Genomic DNA, 26,964 nt, shown 5'->3' on the forward strand with positions numbered 1-26,964 from the left:
AATGACCCATCCTTCTTTCTCACAAATAAAACAGGAGCACCCCAGGGTGAAGTGCTCGGACGTATGAAACCTTTGTCCAACAGCTCCTGTAGTTGCTCCTTTAACTCTTTCAATTCTGCTGGGGCCATCCTGTAAGGTGGCATTGATATGGGGTTTGTACCCGGAACAACATCAATGCAGAACTCTATTCCCCTTTTTAGTGGCAACCATGGAAGCTCTTCAGGGAAGACATCCATGAATTCTCTGACAACAGGAACATTTTCCATGTTGGCACCTTCTACAGATGTATCTCTCACCAATGCCAAATACCCCTGGCATCCACGCCTCAACATTTTTCTAGCACTAATTGCTGACACCAAGTTATATGGAGCCACGCTCCTGTCACCATCAAAGCTAAACTCTTCCACACCAGGTATGTGGAAATACACCTTTTTGTTCCTGCAGTCTAAGGTGGCATAATGAGTCGCTAACCAATCCATCCCCAAGATTACATCGAAATCAATCACTGGTAGAGGAACCAAGTCTGCTGGGAGGATCTTTCCATCCACTACTACTGGGCTACCCAGAAAAATCATATCTACATCTATGTTGTCACTAAGTGGGGTAGCTACCGACAAGGGACATTCTAAGGTTGTAGGGTTTCTACCCAACCTCATGGTAAATACAGGGGAGACAAATGAGTGCGTAGCACCCGGATCTATTAAAACACGAGCCTCATAGGAACAGACCAGAAGAATACCTGCCACAACTGCATTTGAAGCCTGAGCATCCTGGTGGGTCAGGGTGAAAACCCGAGCTTGACCCCTACCCTGAGTGGCAGAACCCTGATACTGACTTCTACCTCCTGATCTGCCTCCAAATCCACGTCCCCCTTGTCCCTCATTACATCGAATCGACTACGCCATGCCGAAGCACCGGATACAACTGGCGAGGAACATTTGCAACAGAACCCTGTGACCCCATCTGTGGCTTACTGAACACGGGGCATTCCCTAGCAAAGTGACCTGGTTGGCCACACCTAAAGCATACTCCTGAACCTATCAAACAAGGTCCTGAATGTCCTCTTCCACACTGTGCACAAGGTGCCAAGGAGGATCCCAAACCAGACCCAGAACTACTGTACCCTGAACTGTGACCACTGCTGGATCCGTACCCTGGTCTGAATCCTCGAGGTTTGTGTCTAAAACCACTCTTTTTGTTCCTACTTTTTCCTCTGTAATTACTCTGGCCACCACTGTCTGGAGTACCCATTTGTGGAACACCTGAAGAACCCTCTGCTCTGTTTTTCTTTGCCCTTCCGCTGTCATCCACAGCATAGCTAATCTCAATCTGTCTGGCTCGATCAACTACCAAGTCAAAAGACTGATCAGACATCATGGTCAGGTTTGCATACCTCCTGTCAAGCCCCTTTAGGAATCTCTTCACCTTCATAGTTTCTGTAAATACTGCTGTGGGGGCATATCTGCTCAATTCCAGAAATTCTATAGCATATTCATCTACAGACCTGCCATTCTGTCTTAAGGCCTCAAAGGCCCACTGCTTCTGATCTCTGAAGCTTTCTGGCACAAACCGATTGATGAACAGTTCCACAAACTGAGTCCACGACAAACCCTCCATCCAAGGTAACACGTAGTCATTCATCCATTGTCTAGGCATAGGCCCCATGATATGTTGTATACACTCTATTAGTCTTCTATCATTCAACTGCAATTCTGTTCCTGCCTGTCTGCAGGAATCCAAAAACCGATATGCATCGTCTGACACATCATAAGTACCAGGCACCAACTTCTTGAAATTTATGATCTGTTTGTAAGGTTCTCCTCTTGGTGCGGTGGACTGCTGCTGCTGTGGAGGGTGGACCATATACTGCGCCATCATATCGATGGTCCTCTGTAAACCAGCTAGAGTAGCTGCCATGGAGTCCATGGGACCCTGTGCCATGAAATACTGATCCTGAACTGTTGGCAGTTGCTCTTCTACTTGAGCAGCTCTAGGCCTCCTACCCCGCCTCCTCGGGCAGCGACTCATCTGTCGACACCTCGTCGAGCACATCCGTTACAGTGCGTGGCAGCTCTCCTGCTTCTACGCATTTCCTGAAATTCAGCAGCATTAGCCCACAAAATTCAAAACTGCACGTTACATAGCTCTATAGACTCATATTTACACACAATATATGAAGCAGAAACTAGAAGCAAAGATGACAATGCAAGACGAATGTGGACCCTATTTTTCCGCATGTGACTCCTAGTAGACTCTTCCCAACACTTAGACAATTATTCCCTATGAATCTGGAGCCTAAGCTCTGATACCACATTTATCACGACCCAACCTATGGGCCGGACCGGCACTAGGACTTGGGCTAGCCTAAAGCCCTCGAGGCCCGTAGTAAGCCTAACTATTCATTAACCCAATTCTAAGGCCCATTTGGGCCCAATTTCAAGAAACCAACCGGACAAAGTCCGGCCATAAAGTGGACCTTTCAACGGGGAGTTTTTTACTCACCTGACCTGTAAACACAATATACAATCCATTGGGGAGCTCAGCTCACCCTCCATATACTCATATCATCATAAAGATAAATGGGAGCTCAGCTCCCTCATCAAGTCCATCAAACATGCATATAATAATTTTACAGGTCCACAATAAGAACTTATATTACAAGCCCAATTTAAATGAAAGTTTCTAATACATGCGGAAATTCTAGAAAATTCATAGAATTACACAAATATTGATAAACGACCTGCGAGGGAGAAAAGCAGGTTAAACTCAAAAAAATATCCTCCTGTGGCCTGAAAAATATTGAACAGGAGTGAGCGTTCGACTCAGAGAGTAAAATATCAATTTTAACCATAATCTCTATAACTATCTAAAACTAATGCACCCTGTAGAGTGAAATGCAACATCAATAACATTTTCACATCATAACATCAAAAAGGTAATTTGGAGCACTCACGCACCCTGTAACATCAATCATAATATATGGGAGCTGATCCCCTATACAGCCCTCTTAAATCCAACCTGGTGCCAGCGAAGAACTCAAGCCGGACTTTCGCTTAATAAACCAAATCGGGGGTCCCAGCGAAGAACTCAAGCCGTGACTACCCCCCGAAGGATCGGGTCCCAGCGAAGATCTCAAGCCGTGACTACCCGTCCTATCCATAGTCCACACCACATCACACGCACGCCAACGCACGCACACTGCTCCAAATTACCACAGCAACATACATGGCACTTTCACAGTTATGAATGCAACATAAATCGTGCCTAAAGTTTATCTACATAGATATATGCATATAAGTGATGCATGGGCATGCTTGAACATATAATAATAGTGAAATTACAATTAAAATTAATATTTTACTCACAGACTTGACGGTAGTCACTGAGGCGGCTGGGCGGAGGAAGAAGGCTGTCCTGGCTCACCTGATAATTTTATTACAATCATTTAATAAATTTGACTCAATACAAACAAAGAAAAAAGACCAAATACGTCATAAGTCGTGTCGAAAATCCGGCAGAGTCTCCCCTATACCTAGGACCTACCCAACCTGCAAAAGGGCTTAAAACACACTTCTATACTCACAATCCATATATCCACAACTCAATCACATCACACAGCCCCTCCTGGGCCCATCAAATCCGTCATCCATCATAATATGTAAAATTTCAATTTAGTCCTTATAATTGATCATTTTTGCAAAAACTGCCTAAACAAGCTCTAAAAATTCTAAAACTTTGCCCCGCTGTCCTTAGCAATATTACTAGGCTATTGCAAAAAGAATCATAATTTTCTGAGCTACCACGAATATTTTATGGATTTTTAATCCTATTTAAGCACTAGAAAATTACAAAAAAGTAAGGTTCGGGTCTACCTTTGCCGATTCTGACTTCGGCGACGCGCTCGGGACGTCTGACAATGGGGGGGTAGCCAAAACCTCGATCCAATTCGGAGACTTTCGTGTAGCAGTCAATGCGGCCGGAAATTCACGGACACAGTCAATCGCCGAATTTCCGCGAATTGAGGATACCTACACGAAGCCCACAACACGGGAGTTAGTACATACATTTTTCAGAATTTTCTAAGCTCATTTAATGCTCGAAAAAATATTGCGAAGTTTCGTGGGACCCGCCGAAAAACGATGTCGGAAAAATTCGAAATTTATGTCGCCGCGAAGCTCTCGACGAGTGGAGCGCTCGGGTACTCTCGGTTTTCTCGTGGGGTTTACGGTTTGTGAGAAATCTAGCCCAAAAGTCAAAATGGGCTAAAACTTCCCGGGCAAAAATTGGACAAACCGCTCGATGGATTTCGGTGTTCTTGGTGTCTATGGAAAGCTCTCGACGAGTAGATGAGTTTAGACACAAGACCCGGTCCGATTGGTGGCCGGATCGGCCGGATTTTGGCCGGGAAGTCCAGGCGTCGCGCGCGCGCTGCGCGTCCTTTCTGAGGCCGTTTTCCGGCGTTCCAGGCGGCGGCCGGCCATGGGGGAGGGCCGAGGTGGTGCGCCGGCGAGGTGGGGAGGCAGGGGAGGTGGCGGCGTGGCAAGGGGAGGAGGGAGGAGAGAGAAAAGAGAGAGAGAAGGGAGAGGGGTAAGACGCGCGCGGGAGGAAGAAGGAAGAAAAAGAAAAGGCCGGTCCGATTCGATCGGTCCGATCCGGTCCGGTTTGATTCGATTCGGCCGGTCTGATTCAAGATACAAAATTTTGAATTTTTACTCTGCCTCGGGACCGAAAACGAGGTCCAAAAATTTCGAAAAAAATTCCAGAAAACTCAAAAAATTTTGTAGATTTCAAATATATTTTTTAGTTTTGCCACGTGGTCTTTAAATTAATTTTTAAAAATCATCAAAGTTTATATTTTCGGAAAATCGAACCCGATTTTTAAAAATCCGAAAAATCTCAAAAAAATTTCCTAAAATTTAAATAAAATTAAAATACCAAAAATGCTCATAAAATAATAAAATTTAAAATTTTGGGGTGTTACATGAAAATGGTGGGGTAGCCTATAATTTCGATTCAATTCTGAAACTTTTTTGTTAGCCTGCCTGCCCGACCTGAAATTGCAGACCCGAGCAACTATTGAATTTTCACGAATTGAAGGTATTTACACGAAGCCCACAATACGGGGGTTAGTAAATAATTTTATGAAATTTATTAAGCTTATTTAATACTCGAAAAAACACTGTGAAGTTCTGTGGGACCTATCGAAAAAATTCGAAATGGGTATTGCTGCGAAGCTCTAGCCGAGGGGAGCACTCCGGTACTCTCAGATTTTTCGTGGGATTCATAGTTTACGAGAAATCTAACCCAAAAGTCAAAATGGGCTAAAACTTCTCGGATAAAAATTGGACAAACCGCTAGATGGATTTTAGTGTACTTGGTGTCTATGGAAAGCTCTCGAGGTGTAGATGAGTTTGGAATAAGACCCAATTCAATCGGTGGCCGGATCGTCCAAAATCAGCCTGGGAAGCTGAAGCGGCGCACTGCGCGAAGGGGAGTTTTGAGGAGCATTTTTCGGGATTCCAGGCAGCGGTCGGCAAGGGGAATGGTACCAGCGTGGTCACTGGCGTCAAGGGAAGGGTTGGGTAGCGGCGGCCAGCAATGGGGAGGAGAGAGGAGAGAGAAAAAGGAAAGGGAAGAGAGAGAGTCAAGACGCTCGAGGGAGAAGGAAAGAAAAAGGAAAAGGGTTGGTTCGATTCGGTCGGACCGACCCGGTCTAGTTCGATTTAGGATACTCGAAAATAAATTTTTTACTCTACCCTGGGACCAAAAATGAGGCCCAAAAATTCTAAAAAAATTTCAGAAAACTCAAAAAAATTCATAGAGTCTAAATATATTTTTAGTTTTATCACATGATTTTTAAATTAATTTTTAAAAATCATCAAAGTTTCACATTTTCAGAAAATCAAACTTATTCTAAAATCTAAAAATTTCAAATAATTTCTCAAAATTTAAATAAAATAAAATATTAATATTTACTCATAAATAATTAATTTAAAAATTAGGAATGTTACAATATTAATCAAAATATAATCATCACATGATGTAATTAATTTTCATTTTTTATTTTTTTAACTTCTTATTTCAATATATATACAGTGCTCTCTCTAAATATATATTTGAAAGGGCAAGATAATAGCCAATGCGATTTGTCAAAAAAAAAAAAAAACAATAGCAGTAGGAAGAACATGATAGATTTTATAATTTCTATCACTTTCTCATAAACAATTAGGTTAAGAAAACAAAAGAATAATCAGACAATCTCTTATTAACTTACTCATAATATTTTTAATTAACTTATTTGATCATAACATTTTCATATTTTCCGACCGTAAATGTTTAAGAACAAATTTAAAAAAAAGTGATATCTCAATAAAAAAATAAAATATTTAAATGTTACACTTAATTCAATAGTTAAAAACATATATTACCCGCATATATCAGTATTGATAGACTCTATTTGATATTATAACTAAAATTAACAAATTGATTTTTTTAATAAAATATATTTTAAATATTATTTAAAAAGTATTTTAAAATATTATTTTAAAATTTTAAATTCTTACTATACATTCAAATTCTTACTTTTTATTTTAAATTTAAAATAAAAAATATATGATAAAATTTACATATAAAAATATAATAAAATTCAAGTGATTTTCGAATGGCTGATGGTCGATGGTGCTTTCAGGGGTAAAATAAAATTGGGCGCGTGGTGTGGATGTTATCGACTTTCCCTTACTCCCTCGCTCCGCAGGACCACGGCGACTCTACTCATTCAATCCCAATTTTCACCGAACTTCTTTTCCTTCCAATTTTCACCACAAATACCTTTCCCTTCCTCTCAAATTCCCCAATATCCACAACCAGACTGTTCGTTGCTTCGCTGTGGCCAATAATCACCAGGACGATCACCACCACCATCAGGACGATCACCACCACAACCACGACCACCACCACCACCACCACCATCATCGTCAACATCATCACCACCATAACCATGGAGATGGTGAAGAGCTTAGTGCGCCTCAGAAGGCTTTTATTAGGTTTGCAAAGGCTGTTGGGTGGGTGGACCTGGCCAACATGTCGAGGGAGCACTTGCAGCTCTGCTGCTGCTCCGCGGCCTTGTTTGTGGCCCCTGCTGCTTGTCCTTCTGTGATGCCCAATCCGGTAGTCAAGCGTCTTCAAAATGCTTTCATGATTATCGCCTTCCCTCTAGTTGGGGTATAATTTTCAGTCCGTATTCTATATTCTTGATCTTGTTAGTTGATACATAAGTAGTTTTAATGGGCGTTCCTTTTTTCTCATGTGTATACTTAGTTCTCCACTTAACTTTCTTTTATGTGCTCTACAATAGGATTCAAATTCTTAGGGCCTGTTTGGTTGGCCTCCCTGGAATTGGAAATGGAAATGGAATGCGAATTCTGGATTTAAATTCTATTCCTTTTTATGGTATGCAAGGAACCTGTATGTTGTAGTAATATTTTATGTTGACTCTATTCAAACTAAGCAAAAATAAAATTTAATTCTCAGTATAATTTTCAAATTACCGTTAAACTGTGTAAGATAACCTTAAATTTGAAATTGGAGTGAAAATCTTAGAGTAAGTTGCTTTTCATTTTCATTCCCATTCCATTCCCAAGGTGAAACATACTGACCCTTTGGGCTATTTAGACATTATGGGTGTGTATGTATGTGACTTCTACTGTTATACCTTTGCTATCATTTACACACCGTAATTTAGGTATGGAGCATTGAATCCTTTATTATTATTTTTTTTTTTTTTTTGTGAACCTGATTTCATCAATGAGTAATAGCTAACAATACAATAGGTTGCACTTTTTGTCATTTCATAAAATTGTTCCAACCTTTTTGCTAATGAATATGTAAAACCATATGTCAGGTTTCAGCATCACTTGATGCGCTTACTGATGTTATTGGTGGGAAGGTAAATATTCACGTGTTGATGGCTCTTGCAGCCTTTGCATCATTATTTATGGGCAATACATTGGAAGGAGGATTACTTCTCGCAATGTTCAATCTGGCTCATATTGGTGAATATTTTAAACTACTGGTTTATTTTTTCATTTTAATTTATCATTATATAATATAAATTTATTTATTAAAAAATATATTATAAGTTAGAAATATAAATTTTAAACATAATTTTAATAATATATTTATATTTTTTTTGCTAAAATTACAATATTTACATACATAAATATATAGAAGTAGATTATTTTTTAACAAAAAATAATAGTATATTATTATGTAAGGTGGGTTACAGGGATTCAAGGTGGGGAGAAGGTCTCATTGTCCCCGCTCTGCACAATATTGGGGTTGGTGAAATTGATTGGGTTCAGGGCGGGACGGATCGGGTTTGGAAACAATTGCCATCCCTACTTACTTTATTTGTGTTCATACACCACATGCAATACTCCCCATTCTTATTTTCTTGCACTTTCTCTCAATTTTATATGGAGCGCCATCATCCTAACTTCCACTAGAAAATTACTATTAACTTTGTCATAAGTATGCCATTGCTATCCTTCAAGTTCTGTTAGTGATAATTCCATTGGTTTCTATAACCAAGAACAAGCACCTGGGCCTATATGAGATAAAGAAGGCATAATTGCCAGTGGATAGTTTGTCACTGCAATTAAAGAAGTACTCACGCCTAAAATGGATCTCGTGAACCACAAACTTTAAGCGAGTTCTTTATCCGTGAAGCAGAAATTGGGCTTATGTCATATAACAATGTTGAATGCGTATCTCTCATTTTTTCTCTTTCTACTCATCTAGTCTCTCTCTTTAGTCTATATTTGCTGCAAGCCATTGGCATTCTTTGTATTTTCCTGTAGATGATCACTTTGGTTTGTTGATCAAGAAGACTAAAACAAAATGGCCTAATGCCACTGCAGAAACTTATTCCTACAAAAAAAATAAGGATTGACAATGAGGCTTGCTACAATGCACACTCTGTTGTTGGAAAAAGCTCTTTGGCAACTACCCTTGTTCTTTTCTGGTTTTTCTGGTCACAGACTCAGCATGCAAATAGGAAAAAGCCCGCACAAATATTTCCTCATAAAATCCCATCAAAATAAATTATGATATATCATGCTCCTGCTTTTTCCATGCCATAATTCCATCTCTTGTTTTCTTTTCCTCTGCAAAATGAGGGCACCAAAGGGGAGGTAGGGCAGAATGCAGTTCAGCTATGATTTCATGGTTTTAAATATCAAGCCACTTGTGCAGGTAACACTAATTCACCTTGAGGACAGACCTCAAGCTGGGGTTTCAAATGTCATAGCAGAATTACAGGACCAAGCAAGGCTCCGTGTTATGATGCTAACTGGTGATCATGAATCAAGTGCTTGGAGAGTTGCAAAAGCTGTGGGTATTACTGAAGTTCGCTACAGCCTGAAGCCTGAGGACAAGCTCAATCATGTGAAGAGTATCTCAAGGAATATGGGTGTGCCCTAACTATCATTTCTCAAAATCATATTATTACGTTTATGTCTTTGATTTGAGGAGCACAAGCACTGTTGTCTATTTGTATTGTACATAGCCTAAGCTATAATTGGGCCACTGCAAGTGTTTTACTCCCTAATTTTCATGATAACCCGTCATCATGAAATTATTATACAATGCTCAAATGCTATTATGAAAATGTTTATGATGTACCTATCTGTGTTCATATTGATTTGTAGCTGTTGCTTTTGGCAATTACTACATTCATGTTCTTTTCTGGAATTCAGGAAAGAGTGCAAAAGCTCAAGAATGTTGTATTAGTAGCTTACAAGAACAATATTTTCTTCATTTTTTTTTTTTTATATTCTGATTTCCTTTGTGTATTTGATGTCAAGCAATATCTTTCAAGAAATGATCTGAAGTTGCTACTGTGGTAAGCTGAACAGATTTCGGGATTTTATTACAGGGGGAGGTCTGATTATGGTAGGTGAAGGTATCAATGATGCACCAGCACTTGCTGCTGCAACTGTTGGTATTGTTCTTGCTCAACTTGCAAGTGCAACTGCCATAGCAGTTGCAGATGTCCTGTTGCTGCGAGACAATATATCTGGTGTTCCATTCTGCATTGCAAAGTCCCGCCAAACAACTTCTCTGGTACTTCGTAGAAGCTATCTTCTGACTTGATGTTATTTTCTCAAGATCAAGTTCTTGATTGTTTACATGCATGTTGATGCAGGTCAAGCAAAATGTGGCCATTGCTTTAACTCGTATAGTTCTGGCCTCTCTTCCATCTGTTTTGGGGTTTCTTCCCCTTTGGTTGACGGTACGAGTCCATGTCTTCGTAACTTCTTTTACTTCTCATTACTCATGTCTTTTGGTTTTTACTGTGCAGCATTTGTCTTGGAAATAACTCTCAAACCATGTACCTTTTTTTCCCTCTGTAGCATAGTGGCTTTCATCTAGAACAACATGATTGTTAAATTTTATTTCAAACAATATAATTGCAATAGATTCCATGTTGAAGTACCACAAACAACTGATGTAATTGCAAAATTTCCAGACTCCACATGAAGAAGAATTCTTTCTACACCATGTGTAATCTCCACAAATGAACTTTACGAAAATCTGTTCATTGATTGACACGTAAATTCATCAGTCATTATCCATTCACCCTGTTCTTCTGGTATGAAAAACATGAGTTATACAAGAGGATGCTGTTTTCTTCAAAATTTTCAGTTTTAAAATTCTTGGTTGCTTCAGTTCAATTTTATGTTTCAGGATCAAGTTTCTTTGGTAAATGTGTAGGTTCTTTTACACGAAGGTGGTACTCTCCTCGTTTGCCTCAATTCTATACGTGCTCTAAATGACCCCAAATGGTCCTTGGGGGAGGACTTGTGGCATCTTGTAAAAGAATTCAAATCTAGACTGACATCATTGAAGGCGGATGATACAATCTCAAACAAAATGCAGGCTGCACCTTTATAACCCTAGCTTGTGTATTTTCTTGGATTTCTTTGTTCTTTCTTAGAATTTAGAAATAGAAATATCCTGCTAAAGTTGATTTATGCACAATATTTTCTTATATTTAGGTATTAGCACGAGGAGAACCATAAGAATCAGCTGTAGGTGACAACTGACAAACCTTTTTTTTTTCATGATTTTTCTTCAAGATGTATAGAATTCTCTTAGAAAATTGAATAAAAGCTTTTGCCAAGAAAGTGTGTTTTTCATGGGACTATTCAGTAATGGTCTCTGACGGGAACACTATGGGAATCTATTATTATTTCTTTTAACTGAATACTATGAAATTCATTCATAACCTCTGCTAAAAGACCAACTCTAGCGCAATAAGTAATCCAGTCTGCACAATGATTATCCAATTATCCTCTGATCTCTGATGTGTATTTTTGTGGCCGGTTCAGGTTTGGACCGGATCGGTCTGCATCAAAATCGGAACTAGTTAACTCAAATTTGATCAAAACCGTCTTGAATTAGTTTAATCAGCTTGGTTTCAGGTAAAAAGTTGGATTTTTTATTTAACAAAAAATATTTAAAAAAATCGACTGTTGAATTTTATTAAATCAAAAGTATTGAATCAAAATTAAAATTGGGATCAGAACTGAGGAAAGCCTTTTGGTCCAGTCCCAGATTCCAGCTTGGAACCGGACCGCACCCAGGCCTAATAGCTGCCAATTGTGATTAAACCAATCGTAACTATTATTTTCTGAGACTTGGCCCCTTTGATTACCTCTGCAAGAGTCTCAAACAATCAGTTAAAAGTCCTTGGTTAGTTGTGGGCAGGCCTAGTCATATTGGCTTAAAAATAAAGCCGAACTTAACCATTCACAAAATCTATCGGACCTTTTGGTTCATTCATGTTAACGGCAAGTAACGAACCATGCATGTATTGTTCTTCACCAACTGCCAACTGTTGCTATTGTCAAACAACCCTTCACATAGTAACTTACCAAACATTTAAATTCTTCTCACAGTTTTTACAGAATCCTCATTTTGATCACTCAGACCCACCCTTCCACCATTTCTTTTACTTCAAAGTTCAAATTGAAATAGGTGCTAATGATCTGAAGTTGCCTATTCTAATGAAATTCTATATGAATTTCCAACCCAGTATGCTTAGCTGAACAAACTTGGGGATTTTTTATTTTTTTTGGGTTGGTGAGGTCTAGTAATGGCAGGTAATGAAGGGATGAGCAGTGCACCAGGACGTGCTAGTGTGGCCGCAGGAATAATTTGCTGAAAAGTTGTGGTTGTCCTCTTGTCCGCTGGACTGTATCCCACTCTGCATTCCCCAGTTCCACCAAACAGTTTCCCTGGTATTTGCCAGTAGTTATCTTCTTGAAATTGTTGACTCAGGTCAAGCGAAATGTGGCCTTTGATATCACTTGCAAAATTCTGATCTGTGTTTGACAGTATGATCAATGCATCATTCATTTCTTCACCACTGGTCATGTCTCTGAAGGAAAACGATGCTGGAATTGTCATGGAAATATGTCGAGTTCTGTCCATGAGAGCTAGTGTGTGTCTCTAGCTTTGGCAAAAAAAAAAAAAAAAAGCAAAACCTCCGAGGGGTGAGCATGTCGAGTAGGTCAGGCATGCCTAGGGGTTAATCCTTTGGAATATCACATCCACTATGAAAAATGCGTGCATAGCATTTTTATAAAATGAGGAGTCTTGATAAAATTATCATGATTTTATTAAGATATTGAATCCTATTTCTAAGCTCTGGATGTTTGTCTCTATATTTAACACACAAAAAAATGCTGAAATAGTATTTCTATTCGTTATTTTACCTCTTTTTTTGAAATTAAATCTAAGAAAATACATACACACGATACAAGGAAGACTTACCGTGCACATTTACACTTTCAAGCAATTTCTATTCAGTTATTTTGCCTTTGAACAATATGATCATAAATTATTTTGCCTTTTTGATCAACGTGATTGAAACAAGATGGGCTCAAAATGCCCTTGTGATCAGAAATTTGACACTATTCTTGGAGGAAAAAAAAAAACTTAATGCTCAATTTAACGGATTTTAATTTAAACTTAATTTAGCTTAAAAATAACAAAATCAAGAAATTAAATTTATTGCTTTTAAGTTAAATAAAAAATTTTAATCCAATAATGAAGAAATTCAAATTTTTTATTTTTTGCTTAAGTCAAAAAATTTAGTTAAAAAATTAAAATTCTAAACGAAATTAAACTTAAACCAAAGCTTTTGAGTTAAAAATTGACTAAATTAAATATCTTATAAGTACATGAATGCAATTGAACATTTAACTGAAAAAAAAATTACACAATTTTTGTTTGTCCACGTAAACCTTATTTTAAAGAAATGGGATCATTATGTCATACCTTCTCACCTTCTGTTGACTAATCTTCTTGTATTAGTGCTTAATTAAAACATGAGTTGCGTGGCAAGATGCTATATCAGAAGAAATAAAGAGAGCCTTCACTCTGCTTTATTTTGTAGTATTTAGGTTTTGGCCTATGCTCGTAGAAATGTCCTCTCATACAAGTTCAAATTTCCAGATAACAAAATGACAGAAACAGGTATTGTAGCTCAAATGCCATAAATATTTTACTTGACCCGCCAAGTTGTAATATGTTTTGCTTACCAATTAAGGTCAACCTATGAAATGCTTAATGCCTTGAGGAAATACAGTCTGTTTGAAACTAGTACAAGTTAATCTTTGGCAAAAAGAGGTGCAGAGCCGTTGTGATTAGTGAGGAGTTGGTTGATTGTTGGGTAGTTTATGGTAAAGCTAATGGCTATAAAAGTCCAATTTATGGTCCTTGAACTGCATTATCATCTCCAACTGGTAACTGCAAAAGCAACTATAAACTGCTTTAAACCAAAACCTCCACCATATTTTTGTCCGTAAAATCCCAACACAAAAAACAAAAAAAATCGTTCCACTTACAATATGAAGCGTGAAAACCCTTTTTAACGTGCTATGTATAACGAAACGACACAAAAGTATGTCGCGTACCATTTGCCCTTTGATCTCATGACTGAAGCTGATTTCCCAGCAGAAGAAAACCAAATTCACAAATTTCCAAAGAAAAATACAATTAACAAATAAGGAAACAGCAAGAAATACACAACCAGGATTAAAATTTCCTTTCTCCTTTTTAGCTTCAGAATTCAGATTCTTATGTTGTTGCAAGTTTTAGTTCCCTGATAAGACCAGGGCCACAAAGAAATGCGTAAATTTCCAATTTTTCACCTTTTTTTTCATTATTTTTGTCTCTGTTAAAACATTCTTCATGTCCTCCTTGATTAAGGAATTTTTTTTTTCACTTTTACCCATCTCTCTGCCTTACTCTGTACAGTGCCCAAAATTATTATTCCCTAAACAAAAGAGAAAAAACAAAAGCCCAGTTTCCTCTCTCTCTCTCTCTCTCTCTCTCTCTCTCTCTCTACTCTGTTCAATTTTACCGTCTCATTTGACTCCCTACTTAGCTACTCAATCTTACTAACCCCAATTCGATTCATGGCCACATTCCTAAATCCTTCCCCACCAGCTGCTTGAAAACACATACCAACACCACCTCCACTGCCGCCTCCGCCGCCACCGCCTCCGCCTACCCTACACATGCCAACACCGCCTCCACTGCCGCCGCACCTACTCTGCTCCATCATGTAATTCCTCACCTCCATTTTTATCATTTCATGCATAACCGCCATAAACTCCGCAGTGAACCCAACAAATCCTCCCCCTACTCCACCATTTACCGCTCCCTGCTGCATACCCGCTGCTATGGCAGCCGCCGCCGCCTCCACCTGTGCCGGTGCTAGTGAAACTTGATTCATAGCTGGCACCAAAGAGATTGTATTTGTTGCTGGAGTTGACTCCGTCACTCGCACTGGAGTTGACTCAGCTGCTCGATTGGAGACCTCAGAGGAGTCGGCACCGGGCAAGGATAGGCTCAGCGAGGTGGGAGGGTCGTTGTTATTAGAAGACGACGTCGTTTCCACTGGAGGGAAAACAGGTCCTGCTCTAGGCACCGGTCTATACACATGCGAGGAAGACAAAACAGGAACACTGGAATCGCTGACGTCAGATCCAGATGGACTCCCTGGATTCATATAAAGCCCCGTGGACACAGGCATACCAGAACCCGCACTCACAGATCTCTTCAACGGCTGATCGTTACCACCCAAATTACCATCGTACGCATCCCGGCTGCCAAAACTAACGTCGTCCACCATCGACGATGAGCACTTCCGCTTCAAAGTAGAGTTCCAATGGTTCTTAATAGCGTTATCGGTCCGACCATTGAGGAGGCGGGCGATAGTGGCCCACTTGTTGCCGAAGTGAGCGTGGGCACGTATGATAGTCTCATCCTCTTCAGGAGTGAAGGCGCGGTGCTCTACCTGAGGGGAGAGCTGGTTGCACCATCGGAGGCGACAAGACTTACCGGATCGGCCGGGAATAGATTTGCTTATCAAGGACCAGTTTCTGGGTCCGTGCTTCTGGACCAGCATCTGTAACGCTTCGTCTTCCTCGGGGCTCCACGGACCCTTGATCCGATCCACATCCTTGCCAGTAACAGCCATATAGAGTAACAATCATAAAATGGAAGCTTTAGGTTATTTTCAGTTTCTCGTTTCGCTTAGAGTTGGCGGAGAGAGGCAGACGAAGACTAGGATCCGTGGGCGTTGCGTGAGGTGGATTATAAGAGAGAAAGGGAGATATATAAGGGAGGGAGGTGGGGAACCGGAAGAGCCGGTTTGTTGTTGAAGGAGAGAGGAGGTATGGGGCACCGATGTTTCGAGGCAATAGGGGAGCTTGGGATACAGCTGGCAACGGACACGCGTCACGTTCTATTAGCACTGATTTACATTAGTCACTCTTAACATCTCTGCTTTGCTTTTCCTGCTGTAGACTTTCTTTTAGCACTCAACTCTCTCTCTCTCTCTCTCGCGAGCGCGCGCGCTCGTTGAGGAGCGTCTGGTCCACTCTCTTTTGTATTTCGAATTGGAAGTATCTTTTTTTCTCTCAAATTTAATTGGCGCTGTCGTTAATAAATTATTCGTTGATAGCTTACGTTTCTGCAAAAACGACATCGTGTCAAATCATTTTACTGGCTACTTAGGCTCCCTACTGGGGAGATTAAAAAAAAAAAAGGTATGATTTCAAATAGCATAGGAGAGTGATGTGGACGCTCTAGAGGAGGGCGTAGGAAAAGAGAACGAAGTTATTGAATAGAAGATAAATTTCAATAATAGGTCCTTTTTGTTTTGGAAGTTATAGAGACAAACAGGAGGCTGATAACCATACCTATATGACGATAAAATTAGGACAGCAATCTTAATAATATCTTTGGATAAAGACGTAACGGTTGGGTAAGTTCTTTATCATTTTGTCAAACCGGATCGGTCCAGCTAATTTTATTTAAAAAAATTAAAAATTAGTTATTTGATCAATCCCATCTCCTTTAAAAAAATTAATAATTTTTTTTTATTTTTTTAATTAATTAATAATATATGTGCATATAAAAAATAAAAAAAAACATATACTTTTAATAAAATTTTAATAATTTTACTAAAATATATTAAATTTTATGACTCACATATATATATATATATATATATATATACACCAAACGATTAATTCAATTATCCAAAAATAAATAGACACCTCATCGAACAAACTTAAATATTTTTTTTAACTATTCAAGTTCTATTCGGTAATAATTTTTAAAGTTAATTAAAATATTATCACTTTTATTTATATTATTTAATTATATAATATTTATAATAATATTTAAAAATTAAGATAATAATTTATAAAAAATTTCTCTTCAATTATTAGATATTGAAAGCATATTTTAACTATAATTACTATTATTTTTATATTTAATAATTATTTTTATTAAATATTTTTATTTTAAATATTATCTAAATAATTAATTATTAACCTCCAATATCTAAAAGTCAACTACTATTAAAATAATTAATAATTATTAAAAGAAACTAATATTAACGAATAACACCTTGGCAAAAGAAATGATAGATTATGGCAGAGCAATATGACACGTTAACGTAATTATCACATAATTCTTATTAAGAATAAGTATAATTATATTACAGTTTATACTTTCCCTATGTTATAATTATAAAAAACCTTATATTATCTCTATTTCACCCATGCGTAAGTTTAATAATTAATAAAATATAATTTATTTAATAAATATGTTAATTTAAATTATCTAATTATTAATTATTTTAAATAATTATTTAATATAAATTTCTTTATTTTATTTTATTAAAAATTATTAGCTGTATTTAAATTTTATATAGTGATTAAAAAATAATTAAATATTTTTTTTTATAAAATATATTAATAATTATATAAATTTTTTTATATTTAATAAAGATAAAAAAAATAAAATAAAAAAATAATTTTTTTAAATATGATAAATAATTTTAAAAAAATTAAATACAATAAATAAAAATAATCGAATGTAATATTTTGAAGAGATTATATATAACAATTTATTATGTTTAATTTAATATATTATTATTATTTATAAAAAAAATAAAATATTTATTAAATAATATATGAATTAAATTGAGATTTAAAATCTATTAAATTTTGAATCCTTAGATCTTTCTCTTTAAGATCGGGCCGAACCGAGTTTCAACACCTTTGTTTTTGTTCTTATCAACTCTGAACTTTGACTAAAGATGACAGCCTGTCCACCATTTTCGCGTGGCCATATATAATTTTTTATTTATCTTTATTTCCCATTTAAACAATTATTTAATTTTTTTTTTAAAAAAGAACGGCCTCAAGGACTGCTGAGCTGGCAAAAAACGACAAGATTGATCGCCGAATAAGAAGAAGGAAGAATCATTACTGCAATTTCCTGTGAACGCCAGCCTGTAAACCTGCCACCAGTCACCACCACCACCACCACCATTTTATAACGGCCTATTTCCGACGGCGAGCTGCCGGTCTTCCCAACCCTTTCTTCAGGTCATTGTGCCGGAGGTATTTACCTGTACGGTTTATAAACCTGAGAATATACATATGTTATAAATTAATTAGCGCCCATGCTGAGGAAGGTACACGTACGCTTCGATTTACAATCGTAAAAAGAAAAAGCGGAAGATCTGAATGGAGATATGGGAATAGATTGCCGTATTCCCTTTTATTTATCGTACGCCGTACAACTTGTACAATTTCGGTTCGATTTATAATTTGTTGGGAACAATTTTAATTTAATTTTTTATTATTTTAATTTTAATTTAATATAATTTTTTAATTTTTAATTTTAATATAATTTTAATTTAATTTTTAATTTTAATATAATTTTAATTTAATTTTTAATTTTAAAATAATTTTATATAATTAATATTTAAATTTTAAATTTAATTATTAATATATAATATATCGTATAATATAATTTTTTAACTATTTTTAAATTATATAATTTTAACTATGCATGTACATATAATTTATAATAAGTATATTATTTAATTATTTATTAATTATATAATATTTTAAGAATTATATGAAAATTTAATATAATTATAATTAAAATTATTATGAAAATAAAAAAAATATATAATATTATGTTATATTATATTGATTCAATTTTTTAAAAAAATCATAACATAATTAAAATATTAAAATAATTTTAATTTAATACAATTCTTATTAGGTCAATATGATATCTCGATTCAGTTCGAGATCACTGAGAACTGTTTACAACTTTAATATCTAATATTTATATAATAATGGGTCAAATATTTTTAAAGCTCGATCTGACTGAAATTTATTGAAACAAATTCGAATAATATATAATTAATTTGAAACAAATTTAAATTTAAAAAATAATATTGTATCGGTTTAAATTTTGTGTATTATATATCTATTACTCAATATAATTATTAAATTTTTAAATATAAATTATTAATTAGGGTGAAATTGTATTTTTATTTTTAAATTTATTTTAGTATTGTTATTGGGTTTCATTGTCTTGCTCTCTTACTTCATACTCCTTCAAAGAAACTTGCCTTATAAATTTCACAATTTTTTTTTTATAATTAACTTTGCTTGAAACTTAATAACTTTGAAAACGATTTTAATATAATTAAATTAAAATTTATTAATAAATATTTAATAAATCCCTTTAAATAAGTCAACAATAAAAATATTATCATATTCAAGCAAGACTCGGACACTCCCAAGTTAAATGGAGACTCTCTGATATTATCCACAACTCCACACCAAGAATACAACAACACTTAAAATTAGAGGAATATCATATTATACCTAAAATGAATATAAAAAATATCTCCATAAATTTAAAAATATATATAATTTTTTTTATTAATAATAATACTTATAAATTAAAAATATAAAAACGAATAATTTCAATAAATCTTTAATATAACGGTAAAATTAAAATCCTATAACATTTGAGGTGTTTAGTTATACTCTAACTAATATTAAATTTATTGAATTGTTCGTTATTACTATTTGATTTGCTTGTAATATGATACAATTTTTCAAATCTCCCAATTTGGAAATTAGAATTTTATAATAATTCAATTCAATTATTTTTTTTTATCAATTCTAATATTTATAATAAAATTTAAATTCTTCTTAATGTAAAAAAAAAAAACTTAAAAATCAAACTTGATTGTGTGAGAATTTGTTACGAATCACATCTTAAAAGAAAAATGAAATAATAAGGTAATAAAAAAAGTAGTTGGGATATGTAAAATAATTTAATCACTTATATCAACTCAAATTAAAATAAATTAAAATATAATTTATCAAATTTTCTCTCTAAATTTAACATAATATCAGAACTCGATTTGATTGTGGGTTTTAACCACCTATAAAGCTATATAATTAGATCTATATTAAGTTAAAATAGTGATTTTCTTTGAGAGAGAGTGTTAGGAATTTCACAATAAAAAGAAAATAAAGTAGAAGAGCAATATATAAATAATTAGACTGTGACATTAATTTGATTAATTATTTTAATATGTAAAATAATTTAATCACGTAAATAAATTCAAATTAAAATATATTAAGATAAAATTTACTCAACACTCTCTTTTAAATTTAATAGAATTCAATTAAATTTTTTTATTATAAATAATTTATTTTAAATAAAATAAAAATATATTTCGTCTCACATAATTAAAAATTATGCCATAATTAACATTGATCCATAAGTATTATTGACCATAATAATATAAAAGCAACAGAATATATCATATGTAGAAAAATTAAAGGGAAAAGAAAAACAGAGAAGAGAGAGGGATGGGGAAATTGTACTTTAAGGAAATGGTTGCTTACCAAACCCAAATACGTGTCACCCTTAATTTCCTTTTTTTAGTTAATCTCATTTCTTCCAATAAAAGGGTGAGAATAAGATATGCATGTGCACAGAAGACTTTATCACGTGCTGAAATTTCTAGGGAAGGGGACACGCGTGTGGGTTGCATCCTCATCTGCAACAAATACGTTAATAATAATAATAAACTGTAATTTATAACTGACAAAATTAGGAGTATTTGGTACGTAAATAAATACATATACAAGCATGGTTTTAGAATCTCCTGATTTGCTAATGTCGTCTGTCGGTTCATAATCTCGCACGTCCCACACGTGACAGGTAGTTTTTCTCATTATTTTTTTATAAAAAATATTTCAAATAAATAATTATATTGTATGGTTGAAGATAAAATTTATTTAAAAATTAGATATCCATAATTTATTTAATTGAAATTAAAATGCAATAAATCTTTTTTATTTTTTTTAATTAAATTAAAAAAAAATTGTAATTTAAGCAAATCTAAAACGGAATTCGGATGAACATTCGGACACATGAGTCCCCAAATTTTCGCCGTCCAAAAAAGGGTCCCTACACGCCCCTGAATTATTAGTACGGTATTTTTGGGTAACGTGGAAAACGAGCTTTATTAGGCACCGCGTCAAGTAACAGACAAAGATGACAGTTGTGCTTAAAGCGGACAAGTGAAAACGTGTTAAATAGCTAAACGTGCCACGTAGGTACCAGAATTGACAGTTCAACCTCAGACACTCGCGTCCCCATTTATCCTTCATGTCCAGTTCCCGTAGCCACGTCATCAGGCTTATAAAGCTGGAGGACCCAATCACGTCTTGCCGTCGTGGCATTTTAAAAAATGAGTGAATTGCTTTTAGTCTGTCTCCGCTCTTTAGAGCCGCGAATCGGATAAGACCAAAGAGGGGAAGGGAAGGGATGCCACGTCATGAGGTTTGAGCCAGCTATATCGCATAAACGTAGGGATTTGTTTGGTAGTGGATACCTGTACTTTTATTTGTCATTTTTAAAATTATTTTATTCATAATTATATATATATTGGTGTTCATTTTCCAGAATTAACTACCATAATATTCACCCCAACTGAATTAACATACAACAAATGGATACGAGTCTAAGAACAATTTACGTTTAAGATTTCATTTATTTTATAAAAAATATTTTTTAAAAAAATATCTTTTATATTTTTTGATATTTGAGGATATTTAAAAAAATTAATTAATAAAAAATATTTTTTTTAATAAAAATAAATAAATAATTAAAAAAATATTTATATTTTTTAAAAAATGAAATTATTTTCTATTTTTTAAATTTTAAAAATCTTATTAAAATATAAATATACTTATATATATATATATAATAAATAAATATTATTAATTTAATATTATACTTAAATAATAAAAAATTTATAAGTTATTTTTTATATAAAATTTATTTTTTATGAAATAAATTGAGTTTTAGCTTCTTAACGAAGTACTTTAGATTATTTAATAAAACACAACTAATTTATTGTTTATTATAAGTCATCTATTGATTATATGATGAAAAAGACACAATATTACACCCACAATGTAAATATAAAAAAAAATTGGAATAAAATACTTTTTTTATGAGTTATATATTGATGCCATCACTAGTCGAGAGCCTCTAAATTTGAGTTAAGTATAATAATATTTATATAGTGATGAGATATAATAAGTCATTAATGTCAAATAAATCTCAAGATTTTATCCTTTTGTATTATTATACATAACTAAATTTAGAGGACCGTAACAAATGATCAATAAATTAGCATTTTTTGATATACAAGATCTACTAAGAGTTACCAAATAATAACATTTTAGCTTTCTTATCTTATCTTTTATCATTTAAAAAATTATTTTTTTAATGGGATTTGAGTTAAAATATTGACAAAAATTTTAAATATTTTCTGTTGAGATATGCAATTGAAAATGCATACAACTTGATGAAAATATTATAAATTAATTGACAAAATATATAAATTAAGAATGTCAAGAAATTACTCAATTTAAAAGTTTAAACTTATAAACAAGGACTCTAAAATTAGTTTTATATCTTTTTATTACATCATCGCATGTGAAAATCTACTAGATTTAAAGCGTTAATAATCACAAGCTTATTTTATCTTAAATTTATAAATGAGGGCTCAAAAAATAATTTTATATTTCTTTATTACATCATTGCACGTGAAAATCAATTAAATTTGAAACATAAATAATCACAGACTTACTTTATTTTAAACTTAAAAATAAAGGCTTCAAAAATAATTTTATATCTCTTTATTATATCTTTACATGCAAAAATCTATTAGATTTGAAGCATAAATAATTACAGACTTATTTTATTTTTAATTTATAAACAAGTGCTCTAAAAATAATTTATATCTTATTATTAAAAAATATATGCATACATATTAAAAAAAAAAACACATCCTTTAATCAAATCATGGTTGCGAAAGATATTTCTTATAAAATAAAAAAAAAAGTCCACTACATGGAGGGATTTATTAACTTATAAATATATACCATATGTTATGTATAATTGATGTGACCCATAATAGTTTATTTATTGGATGAATAAATTTATATATAGAAAAATAAATTTGGGCATGAAATAGGTGTTTTAATTAATTAGAAAATGCCATTTCCCAACTGAAAAATGGGGACATGAGAGGCTATTGTTTAAATGAAGAGTTGCTTTGATTTTGCCTACCCAACTACTCCTTTCTTTATATACAGTGCCTTTACTTTTCTTTTCTTTTCGCTTTCTATTTTTATTTTTGTGCCAACAATCAATACTTTTCCTCAAGTCTCAATTTTAAATCTCATTTATAATTTATGATTAAAAAAAAAATCTACATTAGACTGTTTAAGACTTATTTTCAATGATTTTGATTCTAATAATTATTAGACTGGAAGCGATTTATGTTTTATTTGATTTTAAAATAAAAGTGATTCGGTCTATTTTTTATTTTAATTTTATATTTTAAATTGATTGAAATTATTTTTTAAATATAGAAATAAAAATATTATATTAAGTTTATTGTGTATTTTTATTACAAAAATTAAAAAATTACTTGTATTTATAAATACAGAGAAAATATTTAAGAATTTATATTATTGATTATAATTTTTTTTGGTACATGTATAATTTAACTACAATAATTAGAGAAATTTACATGAATTTGTAAATGAAATAAAAATATGGAATTATTAAAAACTTATAAATTAAATATTTCATATTTTTTGTACGTACCTCAGTTATTAAGATAAGGTTATAAAAATGATAATTAATAAAAAAAAAGGTTATAAAGTTTTATATTTAAATAATTTATAAGTAAAATTTATTATAAATAGCTTGTATGTTATATAATAGAGAGAAAAAAAATCCCACATTATTGAAATATATGAAAAGAAAGAAGCGATATATATATATATATTTTCTGTTGTGGCGCTTGGCACGTATGTGAAATAAAATAATTATTTTATTTTAATTTTCATAAATAAAATTTCGAACATACGTGTTTGTTAGCAAGTAAATGTGTCTGTTAATAAACAGACATGTCAATTCTATACAAAAAATCACAATTATTTGTATAGGTGTCTGTTAATAAACAGACATATTTATTACACAAACAGTTGTATCTATTGGAGATAGACAGATGTGTCTATCTAGAAAATATGCCATGACTTTTCATTCTTTATAAATATGGATAAATTTTTTCAATCCAAAAATATACTACTTCTATTTCTTCTTTTTATTCTTCTTTTTCTTCTTCTTCTTCTTCTTCTCTCTCTAAATTTGGATTGTATAAAGAGTTATTAAGGGAAATCTTCAGGAGTTATTGTCTGTAGATTTCAGGTTTTGTTGTATCCTGGAGGTATATTCCCATAACCTTACAACAATATAGTGGGGGCAATTAATACCTTAAAGATAGTGATTCATCACGCCTCAAAGCCTATTCCACACCCGCTGCTACAACAATTTTAAGGTATTAATCGCAATGGAGTCCAAGGCTGTTTCTGTGATGAATTAAGAGTTCGTGAAACTTGATTGTTTTAAGGAACAAATTATATTCATTGAAAAGGTGAAAGCAGATCAAGAAAAAGAAGATGAATTGCCATGCAAAGGTCATATTCTCAACAACTCGTCAGATAGGCTATAAGATTTGTTTACCTCTGTCAAGTCTCCAAAGAAAATATGAAATTCATTAGAACTCAAATACAATATAAAAAGAAAAGGTATGGATAAATTTTTCATTATGAAATATTTTGAATTCTAAATACTTGATAGTATGCTTTTTATTGATAAGTCCTTGAGTTGCACATCTTTATTTCAAAGTTTAAGAATTTGAAAATGGTAGTTCCTAAATCACTATAAATAGGAGGAATAATAGCACATCATACTTATAGTTTGAATGATTATAGGAAGAAATTACCGTATGCCACATACGACTTTTCTCTTAAACAGATTCAAAAAACACTTACGCATTGAAAAGTTTTTTATGTGATAATTTATCTTTATGTTGATGACATGCTTATAATTAGAACAAATACAATGCTATAATTTGGTGCTAAAGCTCACGGTAAATGTATTAAATAAGTTGATAAGATTTATATGTAAAAGTTGATAAAATTTATCTGTATAAGTCAAAAGACACTTTTTGCATAACGTTGATTGTGTCTATCACTAACTTAGTGGGGGATATTGTTAAAAAAATATATATATGTTAGTGATTAAAAAAAAAATGTTTCATATTGAAAGAGTTATGTCTGTTCATTAAAAATTGTAACTAATAATTCATATAATTATGGTAATAAATAAAAAAATAATAAGGATGTATGAATTTGACATTAGTTCTCCTCCTGAGAGCAGAAAAATATTTTGATATACAAATGGTACATAAAAAAATTAACTGATGTGAATTGAAATAATCATGGATGGTATGATGAATTGCATAAATTGTGTAGGAATGAGATTTAGGTGTTTATGCTTTTGCTATGAATAAAAATCAAAATACTATAAATTATACTTAGAATATTTAATAAATAATGAAATTATGTGCCCATGTATTGCCTATACACGTGTGTCAGATTATATAGATTGGCATGCCAATAGGGTATTATTTTAGCAGTACTGCGAAAGGCTTTATGCCTGTATTCATGACTTTATACCCGCACTCATGGCTTTACGCCCGAACTCATGGCTTTTATGCCCGATTATGTGTTATAATGGTTTTTTAGCTATACTGACAGCATAAGTGATTGACGTTCCGCGTCCCATGATATGACGGCCCGAGGCACTGCTGTGTCCAGTACCAACGACCTGTTATCCAGTTTAGTTAGCATGTCATAGGTTACTTAGGCAGTGAAATGTATTGAAATAAGTTAAGAATATTAGCAACTGAAAATATTAGCAATTAAATAAATAAGTAAGAATATTTAATTATTATGAAAGAATTGAGCGATTTTGAAGAGGAATAAATTAGAACGAATGATAGTTAATACTAGAAGTATTATATGAAATTATATTAAATTTCAGAGTATCCAAATTTTGATCTATTTCTTTTTTATTATATATTATTTTCTTGTTATATTATTGCACTACTAAGCAGAAATACTTAGCCCGATGGATTTGTTTCCTTCGCGTAGGTACTGAAAGTAAAGCCTAGCGAATATTAAACAAAGATTTTGAAGTTCTGATCTGCAGAAGTGTCTGAAGTATTCAAAGTTGTCACCTCCTCAGCAATGCATGTAGATAAGGCCCATATAGATCATAATTTATATGTTGTATAAAATACTTAGTTAAAGTATTGTAATGTAGATTATAAAAATGTAATTAATAGGTATGCGATGTAAATTAATAAATCGGTTAGTTCATAAGTGATTAAATTGTATATCTTGCAAATTAATAAAGATTGAAAATTTTCATATATGAGTTGAGCATGAATGAGAATGTATGGAAATAGATATGAATGAAATTGTATGGATTTGAAAACGGAATTAAAATATATAGATGATGTATGAAATGATGAGATTTTTATTTTAAAATAATATGTTGAATTTCAAACAGGTGAATAGTGAAGCACGTCAAACGATCATAAAATAGGGGAAACTCCGTTAGTTTCTCTGTAGAAAAAATAATTGATATTAAATTAAACGAATTCAAAATCTATAAGGAAATAAAGTAAGATAAGTTGGGGTGTTCCGACACCGAGTGTGACATGTCTTACTTGGCTACACTGTAGTTGGGTAAGGAGTGTTACATGTATTGAGACTAAATATTGTCTTTATTTAAGTGGATGGCCGAATCGACTACGAGTAATCTGTACTTGCGATTCTCTAGAGACCCACTATGATTCGGTGATTGATCCCTTGTAAGGGTTAAACCAGAAACTAATAAACTGTTTAACCCCAAATTTGAGCTTATTCAAAAAATTTTACTTTTTAGTTAAAAAAAAAGCAATTTAATTACTGGGAATAGATATAAATTCCGATACTATGTTTGGATATGTGAAAAGGGGAAAAAAGGAAAATAATTAGGGAAAAATAACTTTGAAAAAATATTTTTCCTTGTTTGGATAAGAGAGGGAAAATAAAGGAGGGAAGGAAAATA

The 26,964-nt window shown here is 33.3% G+C and overlaps 2 protein-coding genes across 2 annotated transcripts; one reads left to right on the plus strand and one right to left on the minus strand.

Annotated features, from left to right (window-relative positions):
• Positions 1-6,702: 6,702 nt before the first annotated feature.
• Positions 6,703-11,186, plus strand: LOC110637092 (probable cadmium/zinc-transporting ATPase HMA1, chloroplastic; the record flags this gene model as incomplete). Its single annotated transcript, XM_058128649.1, has 7 exons — positions 6,703-7,221; positions 7,901-8,071; positions 8,274-8,375; positions 9,196-9,469; positions 9,935-10,122; positions 10,205-10,291; positions 10,774-11,186. Coding segments are annotated over 7 exons (1,521 nt in total), but the record flags the coding sequence as incomplete, so codon positions are not given.
• Positions 11,187-14,200: 3,014 nt separating this feature from the next.
• Positions 14,201-15,748, minus strand: LOC110637099 (transcription factor MYB44). Its single transcript, XM_021787044.2, has one exon. It carries the CDS (start codon positions 15,551-15,553, stop codon positions 14,456-14,458), a length of 1,098 nt encoding a protein of 365 aa, XP_021642736.2. The 5' UTR covers positions 15,554-15,748; the 3' UTR covers positions 14,201-14,455.
• Positions 15,749-26,964: the final 11,216 nt, after the last annotated feature.

The sequence above is a fragment of the Hevea brasiliensis genome, chromosome 10 (assembly GCF_030052815.1).
Source record: "Hevea brasiliensis isolate MT/VB/25A 57/8 chromosome 10, ASM3005281v1, whole genome shotgun sequence".
Classification (NCBI taxonomy): domain Eukaryota; kingdom Viridiplantae; phylum Streptophyta; class Magnoliopsida; order Malpighiales; family Euphorbiaceae; genus Hevea; species Hevea brasiliensis.